At 40.2% G+C, this 17702-nt stretch overlaps 2 protein-coding genes across 2 annotated transcripts in view; one reads left to right on the top strand and one right to left on the bottom strand.

The window, feature by feature from the left end:
• Positions 1 to 5764, top strand: part of APRT (adenine phosphoribosyltransferase) — a 9116-nt gene extending 3352 nt beyond the window's left edge. The window contains exons 3-5 of the mRNA XM_072422651.1: positions 1608 to 1741; positions 3757 to 3835; positions 5341 to 5764. Of these exons, the coding sequence (XP_072278752.1) occupies positions 1608 to 1741; positions 3757 to 3835; positions 5341 to 5483 (356 nt within the window). The 3' untranslated portion in view covers positions 5484 to 5764. The remainder of the gene's footprint in view (positions 1 to 1607; positions 1742 to 3756; positions 3836 to 5340) is intronic.
• A 1688-nt stretch (positions 5765 to 7452) lies between these two features.
• GALNS (galactosamine (N-acetyl)-6-sulfatase) overlaps positions 7453 to 17702 on the bottom strand; it is a gene marked incomplete in the record, with an annotated part of 19443 nt that continues 9193 nt past the window's right edge. The window contains 6 exon segments of the mRNA XM_072422650.1: positions 7453 to 9179; positions 12220 to 12337; positions 13643 to 13764; positions 13901 to 14003; positions 15404 to 15540; positions 17257 to 17360. Of these exon segments, the coding sequence (XP_072278751.1) occupies positions 9093 to 9179; positions 12220 to 12337; positions 13643 to 13764; positions 13901 to 14003; positions 15404 to 15540; positions 17257 to 17360 (671 nt within the window).

Here is a 17702-nt window from a genome sequence, read left to right as displayed (position 1 = left end):
AGCCAAAGGAGGATATGAGACTACCGAGAGAGGAGGTGTACAGAGAAAAGAGGACCGGTCCAAGGACTGAACCTTGGGGAACACCAACAGAGAGGAGAGTGGGTGAGGAGGAGTTACCATTGAAAGAAACTTGAAAGGAGCGGTCATGTCAGAAACTACCCTGCATCTTTTTTGGAGGTATTTCCTAGACACAATGAAGTTTTCATATAACCTACTTATTTAGTTTTTCAACTTTTATGTCCAGATTCACTTTACAGATGAAACACAAACACACGTATGTAGCTGAAATGGCAGCTTTCAAACTCAGGCAGGACAGATGATGTCCTTTCTGTAATAAAACATACTTACCTGCCTGATCACTCTCCTCATCTGTCAAAAGAAACCACTGAGCGTGTGCAGCTTTCATAGGATACGGGCTTGGACTGAATGAACTCCCATACTACTGTGTAGAACAGTGGTCGTCAATCGGTTGTCCGTGAGAAAATTTTGGTGGGCCACAGCTCTGACTGGTGTGCCCCCGAGCGGGGTCAGGAGAGGGATCCTGCTAGGGGGCGTACCAGCTAGAGGCACGGACCATGCCCCCGGACAGATCGCAGGCTCAGGGTGGTGAGCGGGCTGTGTCTCTGAAAACAACCCACCCATTCTCCCATTGCAGGCTTAGACCTTCGATGGAGAGTGAGCAGGTTCTGGGGGAAGTTTCTTCCCCCTTTGAGTGACACCCGGCTCCCCGCTCTACCGCATTTGCAGTAAATTTAGTGGTCCATGGGTCCAAAAAGGTTGTCGACCACTGGTGTAGAAGCTACATCTACCCTGCCTAGGCAATCAAGATGGCCAAAGACACAAAGAAAATCAGGTAAAGATGGCGGCACCCACACTGGATAAAGAACAGGTGAATGCATTAAAAAAAAAAAAACTAAATTAATAAATGAATGCGACAGGTAATGTTTATGTTGTTGCTGAAGGGTCATCACCTGTCTCTTCTGTAATTAAGAACCTGCCTGGTTACAATGTTTTGGGGGTATAGTCCTGCTTTAGGTTGCCTTACAGCAGGGAGAGAAATCATTTGGATGCCCACTGGTATTCCAAAGAGCAAGCAGGAGTAAAATACTGTGTGCAGAAGTGTAGGATATATAGTGTCATCACTCCCTTCTTCCTTCCACTTATATTATACAGTATTCCTTCAGGAGAATCTGTAATGTGAAGGGTGCCATTACCAGCTTTTCATTGGCTTCCATTATTCGGAACGCACTGACCCAGGACAGGTTTGTAGAGTTTTGGCTTCACTCTCTTTTCAAGCTGTATGCTTGTTGTGGGTCAGTAGCCAGAAAACAGCTATGTAATTTTTTCATCCAAGCGAAAAGGACCAATCAGGTCACAGGCAGATTTTAGTGCTCATTGTTGCCTCTTAGACAGTCCAAGCATCAGATTGTCACGTTGTTATACTGAATTTACGGTTGACCAGTTTGATACAGGGGGTTTGCTCCCTGATTTTGTATTCACGTATATAATTGTGTATACTAAAATCCCTGAAAGGCAAACAAATGAAATGATTGCAGTTTTGTGTTGTGTAGAATCTATCTATAAATCTTCCACCTTTCTTCTTCTAGGCTTGGACTCTCGTGGCTTTCTGTTTGGCCCACTCTTGGCACAGAGACTTGGAATTGGCTTTGTATTAATTAGGAAAAAGGGAAAACTACCCGGTCCCACCGAGTCCGTGTCCTACTCCCTGGAATATGGAAAGGTACGTAAATACCATAGGCTTAATTCACAAAAGGTAATGCCAGCCTGAGGTAGTCTGTGTCTAGTCTTGTGACAATGGACCAAGTTAAAAATGCAACTCTTTTTGGTAAGTATCCTTATATTAGTGTGTTAGTTTGTTAAATTGAGCTTAATGTAACTGCTTGTGTTAGAAATGATTAATAGAAGTCCTTGATGAATTTGGAGGAGGGTAAAGGACTGCAAAAGTATACAGACTGCTTAGAAGAGTCACTGTGAAATTCTTAAAATGATTGTTTTCATAAGACCATCTTATGTCTCTTCTTTGGTGAAAGGCGAATCCTTACTTTTAGTCATTAGTACATTGAACTTATAAAGTTAGAAAGTATCTCTGCCATTGTAATCATTGTAATCACCCTTTTTTTTTAACATAAGGGAACCCTTGAGATAACTTTCAGGTCTTAGGTAATCCCTGCCAATAGGATAACTAAATATTCAAAACTCCATGTTCACTGGCCCTAACAGGGAGCCCAGATACTGCGGACATACGGTATCGTTGAAATCTAAACGCTTGAGACCTGCGGCTTGACTAAATTGAAAGGGGGATTGAAAGCTTTGATGCTAAGGATGTCATCCAGCGATAAGGATCTCCTGGAGAAAATGGTTTAATTGGATCAATAGAAGGGGGATTGGAGAGCAGCGATTCTAAAGACATTATCTGGTGATTAGAACTCACTATAAGCAATTGCCAGTCACTGTGTCTATTGAATGAGAAGGACTGTATATCCCCCATATTGCACAGGCAACTTCTTATAAGAAGAACAGTGCATGCTAGACCACCAACATTCAGATTTGATATCTCCCTATCCTGAGGAAGCAGACTTGGTTTTTAGCGAAACACTTCGATATATTGGAACTCCCTAATTGAAGAGGCTTTCACGGGGGGATCTTTTCAGCATTGTATTTATAACAAGCGAGTTATTTTTATTATATGTTTTAAAGGATAATTTATCAATAAAAGTAATTGTGGTTTTATACTGAATGTGGATTTGATCATGTAAATCTGACCCTAAAAGTTAAATAGTAGAAGTAAATCTGACCCTAATGTTGGTTTATTCAAACCATGCTATTTCTTATAGTTGTATTAAAAATAAGATGTGGTCTGAGAATAATTATGTTATGAAAGGTTTGATTGTTTTTTTTATATTGTTACTATTATCATTAGTTGTGTTATCTTTGGTATTACTAAAGAAAAGAAAATATTTGTTTGCTTTATCTCACTCATGTGTTTCAGTCGAATCTAAGACCAAACAGAAATGATAGTTGTGAAAGTATTTAAATTCATTAAATAAAACAGGTAAAGATGACTGGGATGACTGTTGTAATGGTCGAAACAATACTGAAACGTACGGTCGCCTCATACAACTTAACACTACACAGACGTCACGCTGCGCCTCCCTTGTTTTTCCGTCTCTAGTACAGTTCGTGAATTTAGTGCAATATAAAGGCGAAAATTGTAATTCAGAATATAGGAATTTATTACAATATTATTTTTGTTTTATTATTATTAAAACATAAAAATTGCATTTTTCTGTGGACTATCAAAATGTTTACACGCACCACTGGTTGGCGACCGCTGCTCTAACATAATATTGTCCTAGTATCTATAAAGTATAAACAGCGTATGTGTATCTATGCTTTGGAAGTTGGCTAATATCTATGCAGTATATATATCAGACCTGGAGATGAATGTTCTAACCCTACTCTACGTTGTTCAGCTCGATCTTTTCTGCTTTGTGGTTCTTTTTTGGACATAGCTGTGTGAGCAGCAGAATTATGATGCCTTTTGTTTGGAGCTCATCCTAAACTGGCTCAAAATGGGATTTTCAAAAATAACCTTTCTTATTTTTCATCTGCCTGGAAATTTCTCATCTTTACTTATGTTGTCTGTATTATAACAACCATACTATATGTATACTATATAATATACATGACCTGCAAAAGTTTTCCACATTTGAATTGTTGAAATTCTTTCTTCAGGCAGAGATTGAAATTCAGTCGGATGCTGTTGATCCTGGACAGAAAATTGTGATCATTGATGATCTACTGGCTACAGGAGGTAAAGATAATTACTGTAAATCGAGTTGGCATAGCCAATAGAGGACAGTCATGGATTATGAGTTTTGCACAGTTTACATAAGTGTTTCTAAACATTTTTAACATGGGGGAACCCATGAAATAATTTCCAGGTCTTAAGGGAACCATTTCTATAATTCCTATATTCACAGCTCACAGTACAGTGTGTGGTAAATGATAAGAATGCCTCTTACATTACTGGCCATTGGGGAGGAGATAGCCAAAAAGATTGTTGGTGTCACTGACCAGAAAGGCACAAATTAAGAAACCCATAGCAACCTCTAAAGGAACCCTAGGGTCCTCCGGAACTGTGGTTGAGAAACTCTGCTTTAGATAAATTTAGTTAGTCTACCTTCTATTCTAGGATCTGTTTAAAATAAATAATTTTTAAGTAAAAGTACTGCTGTGTGCTTAGTTCCCAAAAATTATCATTTTTTTCCCGTGTGTATAAGGTTTTTTTCTTTAAATTGTTTTCTATGTATATTTTATATTTATAGGGGAAGCCAAACCTATTGTTCCTTACATATACAGACTGTGTATGTACATATACATATGTGCCTTGCAATACAATGCAATGGGAATCTGGGAGTCACTTATAGAGAACAATGAAATTCCTGTGTAGTTAATATTTTAACTCAGCAGTTGGTAAATCTGTCTTCAGAGAATTTGAAAACAGTCAGTGCTTACCCACTGAAAATGATAGCTGCCCGGCTGTTACGCTAATCCACTGGTTGGAACACTTTGAGTCCTAAGCCCTTAAAAAGGAAGTTATTGAAAGATAAAGCAAAGGTTGAGGGAAGACAAGTGAATCTGTGAGGACAGACATGTTGGTGCTGATACTGCTGGGTTTTATTCAAATGTAGGCTTTACTACATAGACCAGTTAAATTAGAAATAAACACCCCAAAAATTGTAACAATGCAGATCCTTTATTGCAGAAGAGATAGACCATATTATTTTTGCAGTACAATACCCTTACCTGCCAAATTGTAGTTTTTTAATTGCACTCACCTGTCCTCACTCTAGCATGGCGCCTCCATCTTGACCTGATCTGCTTCCTGGTGTTGGGCCTTGATAGGCTGGGTCAGGATGATATAACTCCTTTGCAAATATGAGAGTTCATTTAGTCCTGGCAGCTGCAAGGGAAGCTAGGATGCAAAGGCCATCAGGCAGGTAAAGGTTTATTGCAAAAGGGACATCACCTTTCTATTTCTGCAATAAAAACCTGTCTGGTCGCTTATTCTGATCGCTCACTTGTTGTTTGATGACGAATGCTCACAGTTGGACAAGCAAAATACTCAGCACTGCCAACACTCACAGGTTTTTTTTGCCTTCCTCTGGTTCAGCTATAGCCATAGGGTTTTATATCTGGGATATGTTTTCTTTCCTAGTGGTTGAACGTGTTAGACTTATGTCTTTTTTCAACCTGACTTACTATGTACATTAGATATGAAGTTATACACATGAATAAAACATTTTTTTTCTTTAGGTACCATGAAAGCAGCAATTGAACTCCTACAGTGTAAAAACGCAGAGATCCTGAGTTGTTTAGTTCTTATTGAGCTGACATCATTAAAAGGGGCAGAGAAGCTACAACCACACCGGGTCCACTCGCTGCTTCAGTATGATTGAGGTTCCTGAAACTATGCTGAATTTATGACTGGCTGCAAATGTGCCTTATACAGAACAAATGTAGTTCTCGGTATACAATCAAGGCCGGGAACTGAACTTTTAGTATTTTTAAATTTTATGCATGAATTTAAGTTGACTAGCCCATACAAGGTAGAATATTGATAAAAAATGTATCTCCAATCATTCACTGCATGTATGCCAAGGGCAAAGCTGCTTGAGACAAATGAGAATGGGATTTGGTGATTTCAGTGGCCAATAAAATCAGCTGATTCCACACTTAAGGTATACTTGCACTGTACTCATACATGACAAATTGATTATTCCCAAACATCTCCAACACCTTCTTCATAATACTTTTCAGAACCTCTATAGGTTTCAAAACTTTGTATACTCCAAGCTGGTCTGATTGGAACCTTTGTCTGGTTAAGGATTTTCTGCAGGTAATGGGCTGGAGATTGCTAGATTTAGCACCCAGTGTTGCATTGAGAGGAAAGAGGGGGTGCATAAGCTACCTCATTTCTGGAGGTACAGCGTACTTTAACTGTGCAGGTGAACACAGCTGGATAAGAGTCATATAAATACACCTTACTCACCTATACATCGTTCCCCAGTCGTGCTTAGCCGCTGCAAGCAAAATATTGTGTGAGCTCCAAGTCAAAACTTGAACGGGGCTGACCTCTCTCTACCTTCCTTCCTTCCCCAAAATAAGATGAGCAAGTCTTATGCTCCTTCCTACCAGGAAGCCTCAGGTATATTTTTCTTTTCTGATAGCTGAGCAAAAGAAAGATAAGTAAATGCTGCTTGGGAGGGGGCTTATGAAGAACCTAACCGTTACATGTCAGGAAAGGGCCAAGCCCTCCAGGATACCTACGTCCCGAACGCACGCATGCACAGTAGGAATGTCAGAAAATCGGGCAGTACTTGCGTATGTGAGGGATTCCGACATCACGCAAGTGCAGTGGACCTGTCAGCAAATTGGGTCGCACTGCACATGTGTGGGGTTCCTGCAAATCACTCAACTTGATTGGACCCCTAAACCCCTTTACATTACACCAGTGTGGATATGCTACCTGCACCAGGGAGGAGGGGGTCATGTGACCTTTAAATGGGGATTTAGAATTTTGTTTAACACATAAAAGAATTATCTTCTAAATTGGATAAACACCTCCCTATCTTATTGTTATGGAGGGAAACTATTCATTCTTTTCTCAGCTTGTGCAAATGAGCGAAACAAAACAGAAGACACCCAGAAATGTTTGGTGAGCTTTGTGATCCATGTAAGCTTTTCCTTATACAGTAGCTGAGTCGCCGTAATGGATGGCAGTCATTTTTCTTTGGGAACTGAAAGGGCTAAAAGTTCCTAGTTTGACCCAATTACCAAAACCTAAGAGTGATTTTGGCACTGTGGCTGGAAAGAATTTTATGTGTTTCTAGGACTGAGCTTTTTTCAGATCTTTGGTAGAACAATGTGTGAAACCTTCAAGTGGGCTGACATGAAGTTCCGATTCCTGCACAAAACAACAGAGAAGGCTTCAAAGGAAATCCATAATTGTATGATGAAAACAGTGCCCATCATACCCAACTGTGACTCCTTGTTTGCCACCTTTGAGATACAACAGGATTTGCTAACAGTGCCAACTCCTGACATTGGTCTCACCTAAAACTTTTCCTGGCCAGCAATGTAGGAGGAATTTTTCCCACTGACCACCATGCTATATTATGCTATGTTATACTAAGAGCTGTGAATATAGTATGTATAGAAGGGGTTCCCTGAAGACCTGAAATGTATTTCAAGGGCTCCTCTATGTTAAAAAGGTTGAGAAATGGTATATTGGCTGCATACATATATTCACCTGTACCCAGTGTGATCTGATCTACACTGTATTATCATTAATAATAAACAGTATTATTATAGCACCAACATATTACGCAGCGGTGTATGTCCTGCATGGAACAAGTGGAACTGCACAATGTTTAAGGCTTAATTTATTGCCAAGTTGTTTAAAAAAATTTACCAAAAATCATCCAAAAAAAAGCTTTAGAGCATTTTACAGTATGAAATGTGCAAATAATACTTTTTCCACAACATTGTATAAAAGATAATCAAATTGTCATTTAAACAATACTAAACTCCAGGCAGATTTAAAGCAGAACTAAACCCTATTTATACTCACCTGCCCCTGTTCTATTGCACGCGCTGCCATCTCCTTCCTTATTCTCTTCTGCATTCAGATCTTTGCCCATCTTGATTGCCCAGGCTGGCATGGCACCTGCATGGGAGTTTTAGTCCTGGCACTCCTAGGGAAAGCCGGGATTGTCGAGTATCCCAGTATTGCTGGGCAGGGGAGAATAGTTATTGCAGAAGGGACATCTCCCGCCCCTTTCTGTAATAACCACCTACCTGATACCCATTTTTCAAAGTGGACTTTAATTCCACTTTTAAAAGGAAAGCTTATGGTGACCCATTATTACATGTATGTATATTTTTAAAAACACCAGAAGTGTAAGTACCTGAGTTTGACTTTGTATCCACTTTAGATTAGGTAACAGTTCCTTTAGTTTAGGATAGGGAGAAGCAGAACAAGAATTCAGTCAGTTGTTTGCTAACATGGGACATGCTAATAGCAGGAGAAAGCTAAGTTAACTTTAGCCAAAAAAAAGGTTTCCACACAATGGAACCTGTTAGAGAGTATCCAGTCTAGTAATATCAATCACTAATCAAATGACATACATAGATAATATGGTGTTTGAAATCATCACATTTTACAATCCTAAGGTGCCCCATACTACACAATAGTTACATTGTGGGCAATAAATAGCCTTCACAGTGAGTCTTTAGGGGCCTTGTAAGTACACCAGTAATATAACATTACATTACTGGTCACATGGCACCACTTCTGTAAACAACCATGAAATATTGATGATTTATACAGTGTATCTACTGAATAACAAGAAGAATTACTAAATCTCAGTACATGAATGAGATGAGCTTGCTGATCCAATTCAGTATTTTCTCCAGAAATCTTTTCAAGCTGGGTGGGTAGAAATTGTAGATGGGTGGTGGCCCCTATATTGTGACCCAACTCTTCAGTAACCACCTTTAAACAGCCTGGAAGTTACTGAAAAGTGCCGGGTGGTGCGCCCAGCTAGGGGCTGTGGAGAACACTGTGGTTGATAGCCATGGCAAGGTGACAACAGAACATGTCAATCATCATTTGAGGGGCCCAGCTAGGCATTCAGCACATTTTTAAGCAATGAATAAAAGTGCGAAGGCATGTGAATGTTTCAGGAAGCAGATTCTGAAACTTAATTCACCTAACCCACGTCCTGCTCTAGGAGAGGGGAATATGCATCATGACTTTCCATGCTGCATCCTAATTAATGTCCAATCACAATAGCATAATGTAACATTGCCATGTTTTGATCAATAGGCAGGGGGTAAATAATGTACAATAAGCTTTGTACTGAATTTGAAGCAATTACTACCTAAAGGTTCACAACAATGCAGAATTTACATTGGTGAACTGGACTTCAATTTAAATACAATCACGGGATGGCAGGCGATGTGCTTTGTGCAGGGGTGCTGATATTTGCATCATATGAAGCAGTTCAGTGAGGCCAGATGCATTTCCAAGGTTTTGATTCTGGCGGGTTCAGACATTTTCCAATCTTCTCACATCCTGGGGGCGACCAATTCTAGAAGAAAAGACAAATATTAACTATTGGATTTAGTAGTGATTGGTCAAGGGAGATGTGGAGCACTATTCTTTGATTAGCGAGTGTTACTACATGATACACTTCATTGTTTGCTTTGTGCAATGATTGATAAGTAATCACTAGAGACTGATTGCCATTGTGCTTGTACAAGGACTGGCAATGTGCCTTTTGCAATAATGTGACTTACCTGACTGACTGGATTCATGGGAAAAAGCTACGCTGTGCATGTGCAGTGTCAGTATTAGTTGGCTGGGTAACACAGCATTCCTGGCTTCCATTGCATGCAGAGAGATCACATACAAATATGTCACCCCAACACAACCAATAAAGATGACTGAAGATCATCCAGAACTGGAGGAAAGAAAGGAATATGGCAGCACCTGGTGCTGACATGCAGACGGCTGAGTTGGCCAGGTTTTGTTCCACTTTAACCCCCCTAGCAGTATTCCCAAGTGTGACTCGGGGTGGATTTTACCTGCAAAAAGCGGTAATCCGAGTCACACTCGGGGTCACCAAAAACATAAAAAAAAAAACCACTTAACTTGTTCCTTTGGCTTCCCCCAGCGTCCTGCTTGTCCCTGCAAGTCCTCAGAACACGTCTTCTTCCTTCGTTCTTCAGCCAGCGACTGCGGAGACGTTTTCCGGGGTTTCCTAGTGACATTGGTGCGGGAGGCGCAGCGGGAAATTCAAATAATTTTGTATTGGAATAAATACAAAATAACTGTATTGAATCCAATACAAAGAAATCTTTATATAATATATTTATATATAATTATATTTTATATTATACATGCTACTCTACAGTTATATTACATGTTTTAGTATTTTTATGCATCCTGTTTTAACTGATTTTTAAAATATTTTCATTTAAAGTTTATTACTAAATTTATTAAATATTGGGCATATTTCGGTGAGTTATGGCTACAATGAAAAATAAATTTCCATACAAAAAAATGTAATGCTTTTTGCGTAAAAATATGAACAGAATTAGAATGCCAGGGGGGTTAAAGTATAAATAGACACCAAGTAGCAGTTAGAAGGGCCTCCAGAATCTGGCTGTTAGGCCCCTCCCCGAGTGTCTTTTGGTCGATTCAACAAAACAAAATCACTGATGTTGAGTAGTGTGGCTCTCTAAAGCAGATCTCTAAATGTTATATTCTCTGTAAATAACAAGGAAGCCAGTAAGAAGTTGTGTAATGATAAATGTACTATTCAGGGGATCCCTAGGGCTTTCCAGTGCCAGGTGATGGGACCTCTAGCCACAGCCGTTCTGATGAAAGCTATTAATGTTGGTGTCAATAAAGCTGCATGTCACGGGACCCAATAACGGGTTTACGTCAAGTTATCTGGAACCTAATTGCCAAGGAACTGTAACTTGTTTCACACAGATATGTATATTAACATTACAATATGCCTACCCTCCCCACCTTAAGATTTACAGCAGAGCTGTGCCTAAACCTGCGCAGCTCACCTATCCACAGTCTATAGCAAAGCACAGCTATCTTCCTTATTTTCTTCCTTCTAGAGACGATCTTCAGCCAAGTTGATATGCCATGCCGGGACGACATAACTCATTTATCCCCAGCACGTGCAGGGGAAGTCGATATTGCTGGATTTCCCTGCCAACCATACACAACTTTGCTTTGTCACCAGAAACCCACAGCAATTAGGCAGATACGTCAGATCATTGCAGAAGGGACATCACCTGTCTGATCATGGAAACTTAGTTCCACTTTAACATTACATTTAGCTATGGTCCCCACTGACCACTAAACACATTGCAGCTTGACCCCCCTGGTGACACCACCACCATTACTATTCATGAACTGATGTAATTAGGACTCTCCGGAGGTGGAAAGCTTCACCTCAGCTATTGCTGCTGCAATCACAATAAAGAAAATGCTGATCTGCATATGTCAGTCTAATAAGGATTTTTTTTTATAAACTTTTTATATTTATAGACACAGAAAAGACAACGTACAAAGTTAGTACCAAGATATCATCAGAACAGTACAAAGCCAGAGTAAAAGAAAACAAACAATAACAGGCTCAAGGTTAGTGTTACAAAGATCGGGCTGTAGAAAACATCAGCAATATACAAAAATCATGGCAAGTATCAACAGTTCGACATAGTACAACATCGACATAGTATAACATCATTTGTGCCCGTTCCTTGTTGTAATAAGGATTTTTAACATGAAGCCCAATTTAATTTTTTTATGATTCACCACCCCAAGCTCCAATGGCTGCCCTCTTTCAGAATGAATGAAACCGAATCTCACTGATTTAGTGCAGGGTGTCACAGACCTATTTCCTGTTCTAAAAGTATCACAAAAATATCAGGGAACGTTATTTTACATTTATGTCTCTGAAGGTGCAATCAAAAGTAAAAAGCAGGCAGAGATCAGCATTCTATTTCTATCTTTTACAAAAATTACTAAATTCTTATTGGGCAGCACTGTGGCTCAGAGGTTAGCACTCAGGCCTTTGCAGCACTGGGTCCCAGGTTCCAATCCCAGCCAGGACTCTATCTGCATGGAGTTTGCAGCTTCTCCCCATGTTTGTGTGGGTTTCTTTCGAGTACTCTGCTTTTCCTCCCACATTCAAAAACATGTAGTTAGGTTAGATGGCTTCCCTCCAAATTCTTTCTAGACTGTAATAATGACATATGACTATGGTCGGGATATTAGATTGTGAGCCCCTAGTAGGGACAGTTAGTAATATGACTATGGACTTTGTAAAGAAATGTCGGCGCTATATAAATACTAATAACAACCTAGTAGGGACAGTAAGTAATATGACTATGGACTTTGTAAAGAAATGTCGGCGCTATATAAATACTGTGTGATAATAATAATAACAACCATGTTTTGGCTGCAGTTCACTTGTTGTGAACAGGTACGGGTTCACACAGTAGGTGGCGCCATTGCCTTACAAAGCAAACACTGGGAAGCCGCTGCATGTTATTTCCCTCTCCCGCTATAATGTAAGGATGTCACCTGAGCACCTACACACTCACCATGACAGCCAGGTCACACACATTAAGCTGAGGTTCCCCAGGGATTAGGGATTCCATGTGTTGGCGAACAACATAGGAAATCCTTGGCATCACTTGCTGATACTCATTGCTCAATACACTGCAACAAGAGATAAAGAAAACATTACAAGAAGGAATAATCCCATTTCCAAAAGAGTTAAAATACATCATAAAGAAATGCTTGTGGACTGGTTTCCGTAATGAACCAATCAGCAGACACATTCCCATATTGCATTAGTATAAATCTCAGAAACACAGCTCCTTGGCCTGGCTATAGGTCAGACCTGGTTTCCCTCATGCGGTTGGGCTATCTGGAGCAGGTGTTGTGATTTAACCCTTTCATCCCCTCACAAAGCCATAAAATGTTCTATTGACAGTAGAGAGGTAAGAAAGCGATGTACTGGAAATAGTCCAATGCTCAGAGGAGGTATTTAGGCTGCTCTGGAAACCTTTCAGTGACTGAGGCTCCTTCTCCTCTCCCAGACCTGCCTATAGGGCCCCAGGGGTCAGAGCACAGGTGTGCGGTGCACTTACTTCATTTACTCTAATTTCCCCTTTGGTGCTGTGCCGGAGCATCCGTTATAGGGAGCAGGGGAGCAGCTGTGTGACATGGGACTGAGGTCATGTTCATGTTGTAGCCAAGACAGGATATCAGTCACCTGTCACTTCTGCAAAGGTTCCTGTCACCATTGCTCCTACCTGCCTAAAAATTACTGAACTGAGAGTAGGATGTCATATGTCTACCTAAACCTTAAGGTTGAGATGATCAGAGGCCTATGCTCCCCCCCTCCCGGTGACCAGACACCAACCAATCAGAATTCATCTTACTGAATTTGGTTGTGTATAGAATGGCTTGGTAAAGATAGTAAACTTTGCTTTATTTTACTGGGGAAGTCTGAACATGGCTTTGGATGGACTATTAGACAATAAATCCCAAAGGTGATGTTTATTGGCTGTTCTAGAATTTCCTTGACATTTTTGCTATTGTCTTACAGAAAAGTTTGGCACTAGTGGTGCCCGCTCCTTCTCCTCCACACATAAGCATACATGCAAAAATAACCTAAATACAAATGATGAAGTTTGCATTAACACCGGAACACCATCTAAAACTCATGGCTACCTCAAAGCAGACATGAACTTAAAAAGTGAGGATTTGCTATGTTATTGGGAACATACAATAGGAATATTCATTGTGCTCAAGTAGCACTCTGAAAATGTACTTTATTTTCCTAAACTTTACCTTGTGTGCTCCTGAAGTGTACTGGGCAGATCCTGGGCACACATTACACTTGCCTTGATTTCTGCTTTAACCACAACACAACCATATGCTTGGTTTTTGACAGTAAATGTGAGTTCTCTATAAAAACTATACAGAGAATATGACTTTTCTGTGTGACCTCCTTACCTTATAGGGTACTTCTCCCCAGGGTCTCTTCCCAAATGGAACAAGAGTGGATTAAAGTCATGCTCAACTTGTTCATGGGTTGTGATTCCAGTTATATTCTGTCCTGGACAGAAGTTAATACCCTGCATTCAAATACACATAGTAACCGTTACTACATTTCTGAAATATTTATAAATTTCAAACACCTAACACCTAGGCCTCTCAAATTATCAGGGGAACATTATCTTCTTGTCCTGACAGTATGTAGGCATGACATACCTGCGACAGCTCTTCCCATGAGTTTGTCCAGGTCCAGTAATGAGCCTTGTATAGCCCCAGTCTGACTGCCATCATCTCATTGCCGCGATAAAAAAATATTGGTCTGATGGAGGAAACACAATAGATAATTTATATATTGGTGTAAGAGGAAAGTAACAGTCACAACTCCAACCAACAGTCACTAGCTATTTATTGCCTTCTCCTTCATTTTTTACAAATGTCTAGAAAAGTCTGAAGACCTAGACTATTATTTCCACCCTCGCCCCACAGTGACCGTATGCCAGACCAAACTACCCTGACAATAGACCCTCTCTCCTGTAGACATTAGCACGTAAGCATTTTACTTTTGTTTGCTAAGTAATAAGCTCCCCTAGGGCACTGACAACACTTATTTTGTTTTCAATGAAAGGGGGTATTCAAAAATTATTTATGCTTTAGAACTTTATGAAAACTTGGCTGTACGGTCAATCCATATGTTCATTTATAGCTTACCATAGCTGTGTCATAATGGTCTGGGTATCCAGACCACAAAACAAGGCACTGAAAGATGGGGTGAATCTGAGGCTATGTACACACATCAGATGGTTCTTGTCCGATTATTGCTTCAGGGCTAGTATTGGATTACAATATGACGTGTGTACAGCGGCAGTTCGGCGTCATTCTTGCGGATCCATGAACGACAAATGACTGCAATACAAGTGAAGGGGACAGAGCGCAGCGGGGTGCCGCTCCTTCCTTCTCCCCCTTCCCTCTCCATAGAGCAGAGCAGCACTGTATGTACAGCACTTGTTCATGCATCTTTCAGTCTTTTGTCGTTGGAAAGGATGACAAAAATCTAAGGTATGTACCGGTACATAGCCTAACAGTTTACTGAACCTAGAGGCATGTAACATGTTTGCTCATTACATATGCAGGCTCTGATTCATGCAGATTCCCCAATTTCTCTGCATGTCTTCCAAACACGGGCAATCTGATCAAAAACCAAGGATGCTCAGAGATTCTTGCAACATGAAAACCCACTGTGCTCTTGCTGGATATGTGCTCTATATTCTAGGTCAGGTGGTAGTGGGGGTACGAATGTAGAAAATATATTATTTTTTCAATATCAAAATCACTTTAGGACCAGAATGGATTAACTCTTTGGGGGATTTCCCTTTGACTGTGAAATGGGAAAAAATCCTTTAAAAATGGGAACTTGTCAAAGCAAAGAATCCCAAATAAGAAGCTTCAGCAAGGATCTGTAAATCTGTCCGAACATATTTGTTTGGAGGTAATAGACCTATTAGATTTTTAGGGTTCTTGTTCTAAGGTGTTGAAACTATAAAATTTTGGCATCAGAGTCAGAGAATATTCACTTCTATTGAAGGCTTCTTATCCAGAAACACCCTCTAAAATTCTGGACCAACTTAAAATGCTAATTCATAAAGGACAAATGAATAAGCTCATGGGGAGGGGGATCTGAAATGGATAACACTCTTAAAAATATTTTTGAAACCTCCTTACCTGTCAGTCACTTTGCCCTCCAGCATGACAGGCGATAGGTCAATGCCGTCTATGGGTCTGTCCCCAGGAGGATCTAGTCCTGCCAGTGCCAGGCTGGTGGTATAAAGGTCCATGATGTTGCTTAGCTGGAAGCTCACCTGTGATCACAAATACTAATAAGGCTTCTTTGGCCGTGTAAGGCTGGGTCTACATGAACGGTTTTAAAAACGCTTATTAACGTTCCTACCACGTTTATATGTGTTTTTTTATGCACTTTTACAAGCATTTTAAAGCTTAACTTTAAAACGCTAAAAAACTTTTATAAACGCCTATGATGCGTTTTACATAAGCGTTTATAAAAGTTTTACTTTTAACCCTTTCAGGTAATGAGTACAGAGGTACATAAAACCCCTTACGCATTCCCTGAAAGGGTTAAAATATGTGTGGAAAATTGGACGAGGCTTTAATGTTTAAATACAAAAAACACACACATTTAATAATGTAACAAAACTTTTTTTTTACAAGTTATCTAAATGACAGGATGATTTCCATGGCTGCAATCATGACATGAGCACAGCCATAGGACTCCTCCTGACAGTGAGGGATCGCAGGTCACTAGGGGTTAAATGAGGACAAGGCTCTCCATTCACCTCTAGTGCTCTGTGATTGGCTGAGAAATAGGAAACCCTGATGACAGCTCAAGCATCATCAGGATTTCCCTTTCCTCAGCCAATCAGGGAGCAGAGCAGTCAGTGGAGTTCTGCTATGCTGACAGCTCCGCTCCCCTGATTGCTCCCGCAGCCCTAGAGGAGCTGTGACATGTTCTGTATCTGTAGCACATACTACAGCTCAACTTACAATCTACAATTCATGCTGGCACTTGTAGTCCCTATGGGGTGCACACTGCTTCTCAAATAATATACGGACATTGTAATGTATGTAACCTGATGAATTTCTCAGAAGTAACATTACTAGGGTATAGAGACAAAGAAGCATTTGTAAGAAGCTGCCAGTCTGTATGTTTGGGAAGGAATAAATTACTTCAGACGATCAGATAGGCCTGCTATCAATGCGGCACAGACACACACAGATTTTCTTCTGCTTTTCACTTCCTTTCAGTCAGAAGGGCAAGCGGAAAGCTTGAGTGTAAATCCCCCTTCCTCTGCTGAAGATTACCAAGACTGGCAGCAAAAGGGCAAAGTTTTCATCAGAATCTGCTCAGTCAGACAAAGCCAGTGACTCAGGAGGAGGGCTTACTATATTTATAAATCGGTGAATGTGATAATACTTACATTTGTTGTAGGTAAATCCTTAAGGGGCATTTGTTTTGTGATTCATTATTATGTGATTCACCTACAGTGAAGGTTTAAATATTGTCAAATATTGGGCTTCCTTAACATTCCGCTACATCTGTATGCTTAGAACTTTAACTGAACTTTGTCAGCATAATACCGAGGAGCTGGACAGCTGTTCCCACACATTATAGAACCTGTAACATGCACAGCAGGCATACAATCCCTCTGCACGGCATGCCAATCAACAACATTTAGGCTGCCTGAGCAATGTTGTTGATTGGAGAACTGAGTAGTGGCAGTGCCAGAGTGTTGGATACCAAACTGCTGTGTTTTATGTAATGTTTTCCAAAGACAATGGCTGCCTCCAATATTCTTTTGTTATATATTAGTTAGGAAGATTTCAGTGCCCTCCTGTGATATAGCACATAGCTACCCCTCTGCCAGTATTGACCCTCTTACATCAGTGGTCAGTAAACCATCTAGCAACATCACCTCTTAGGATGAGAATATCACAATATTGAATAGTGTTATACCCACATATATTTCCAGTATAAATATAAAAAAAAGTTTCAGCCTTACCTGCCCAGGAGGCAACTGTCCAGGCCACCAAGCAATCCCTGGCACCCTCATACCGCCCTCAAATGTCGTTTGCTTCCCACACAGGAAAGGAGAGTTGCTGCCTCCTAAAGATTGTTGGAAGGTAAAGAATAAACGTAAAACATAAAATTAGTCAAGCCCTTTGTGGCTAAACTCAATCAGTTTCTTGGGTCTGGTTTACCATTATAAATTCACAAGGATAAAATAGCTTAGTTTGGCTTTATAGATTAATATTCTGGTACTGTAGTAACAGTATTTTTGGTAATTTAAAATACAGGTAGTCCCTGAGTTACATATGAGATAGGGACTGTAGGGTTCTTCTTAAGTTGAATTTGTATGTAAGTCAGAACAGGTACATTATTTTAATAAATGCAATTAGGACAGATGTTTGTCTCAACATATTATTAGGCAGCGTGGTGTCAGTTACT

Source organism: Pyxicephalus adspersus, chromosome 9, assembly GCF_032062135.1.
Source record: "Pyxicephalus adspersus chromosome 9, UCB_Pads_2.0, whole genome shotgun sequence".
Classification (NCBI taxonomy): Eukaryota; Metazoa; Chordata; class Amphibia; order Anura; family Pyxicephalidae; genus Pyxicephalus; species Pyxicephalus adspersus.
This window is presented reverse-complemented; position numbering and strand designations above follow the sequence as displayed.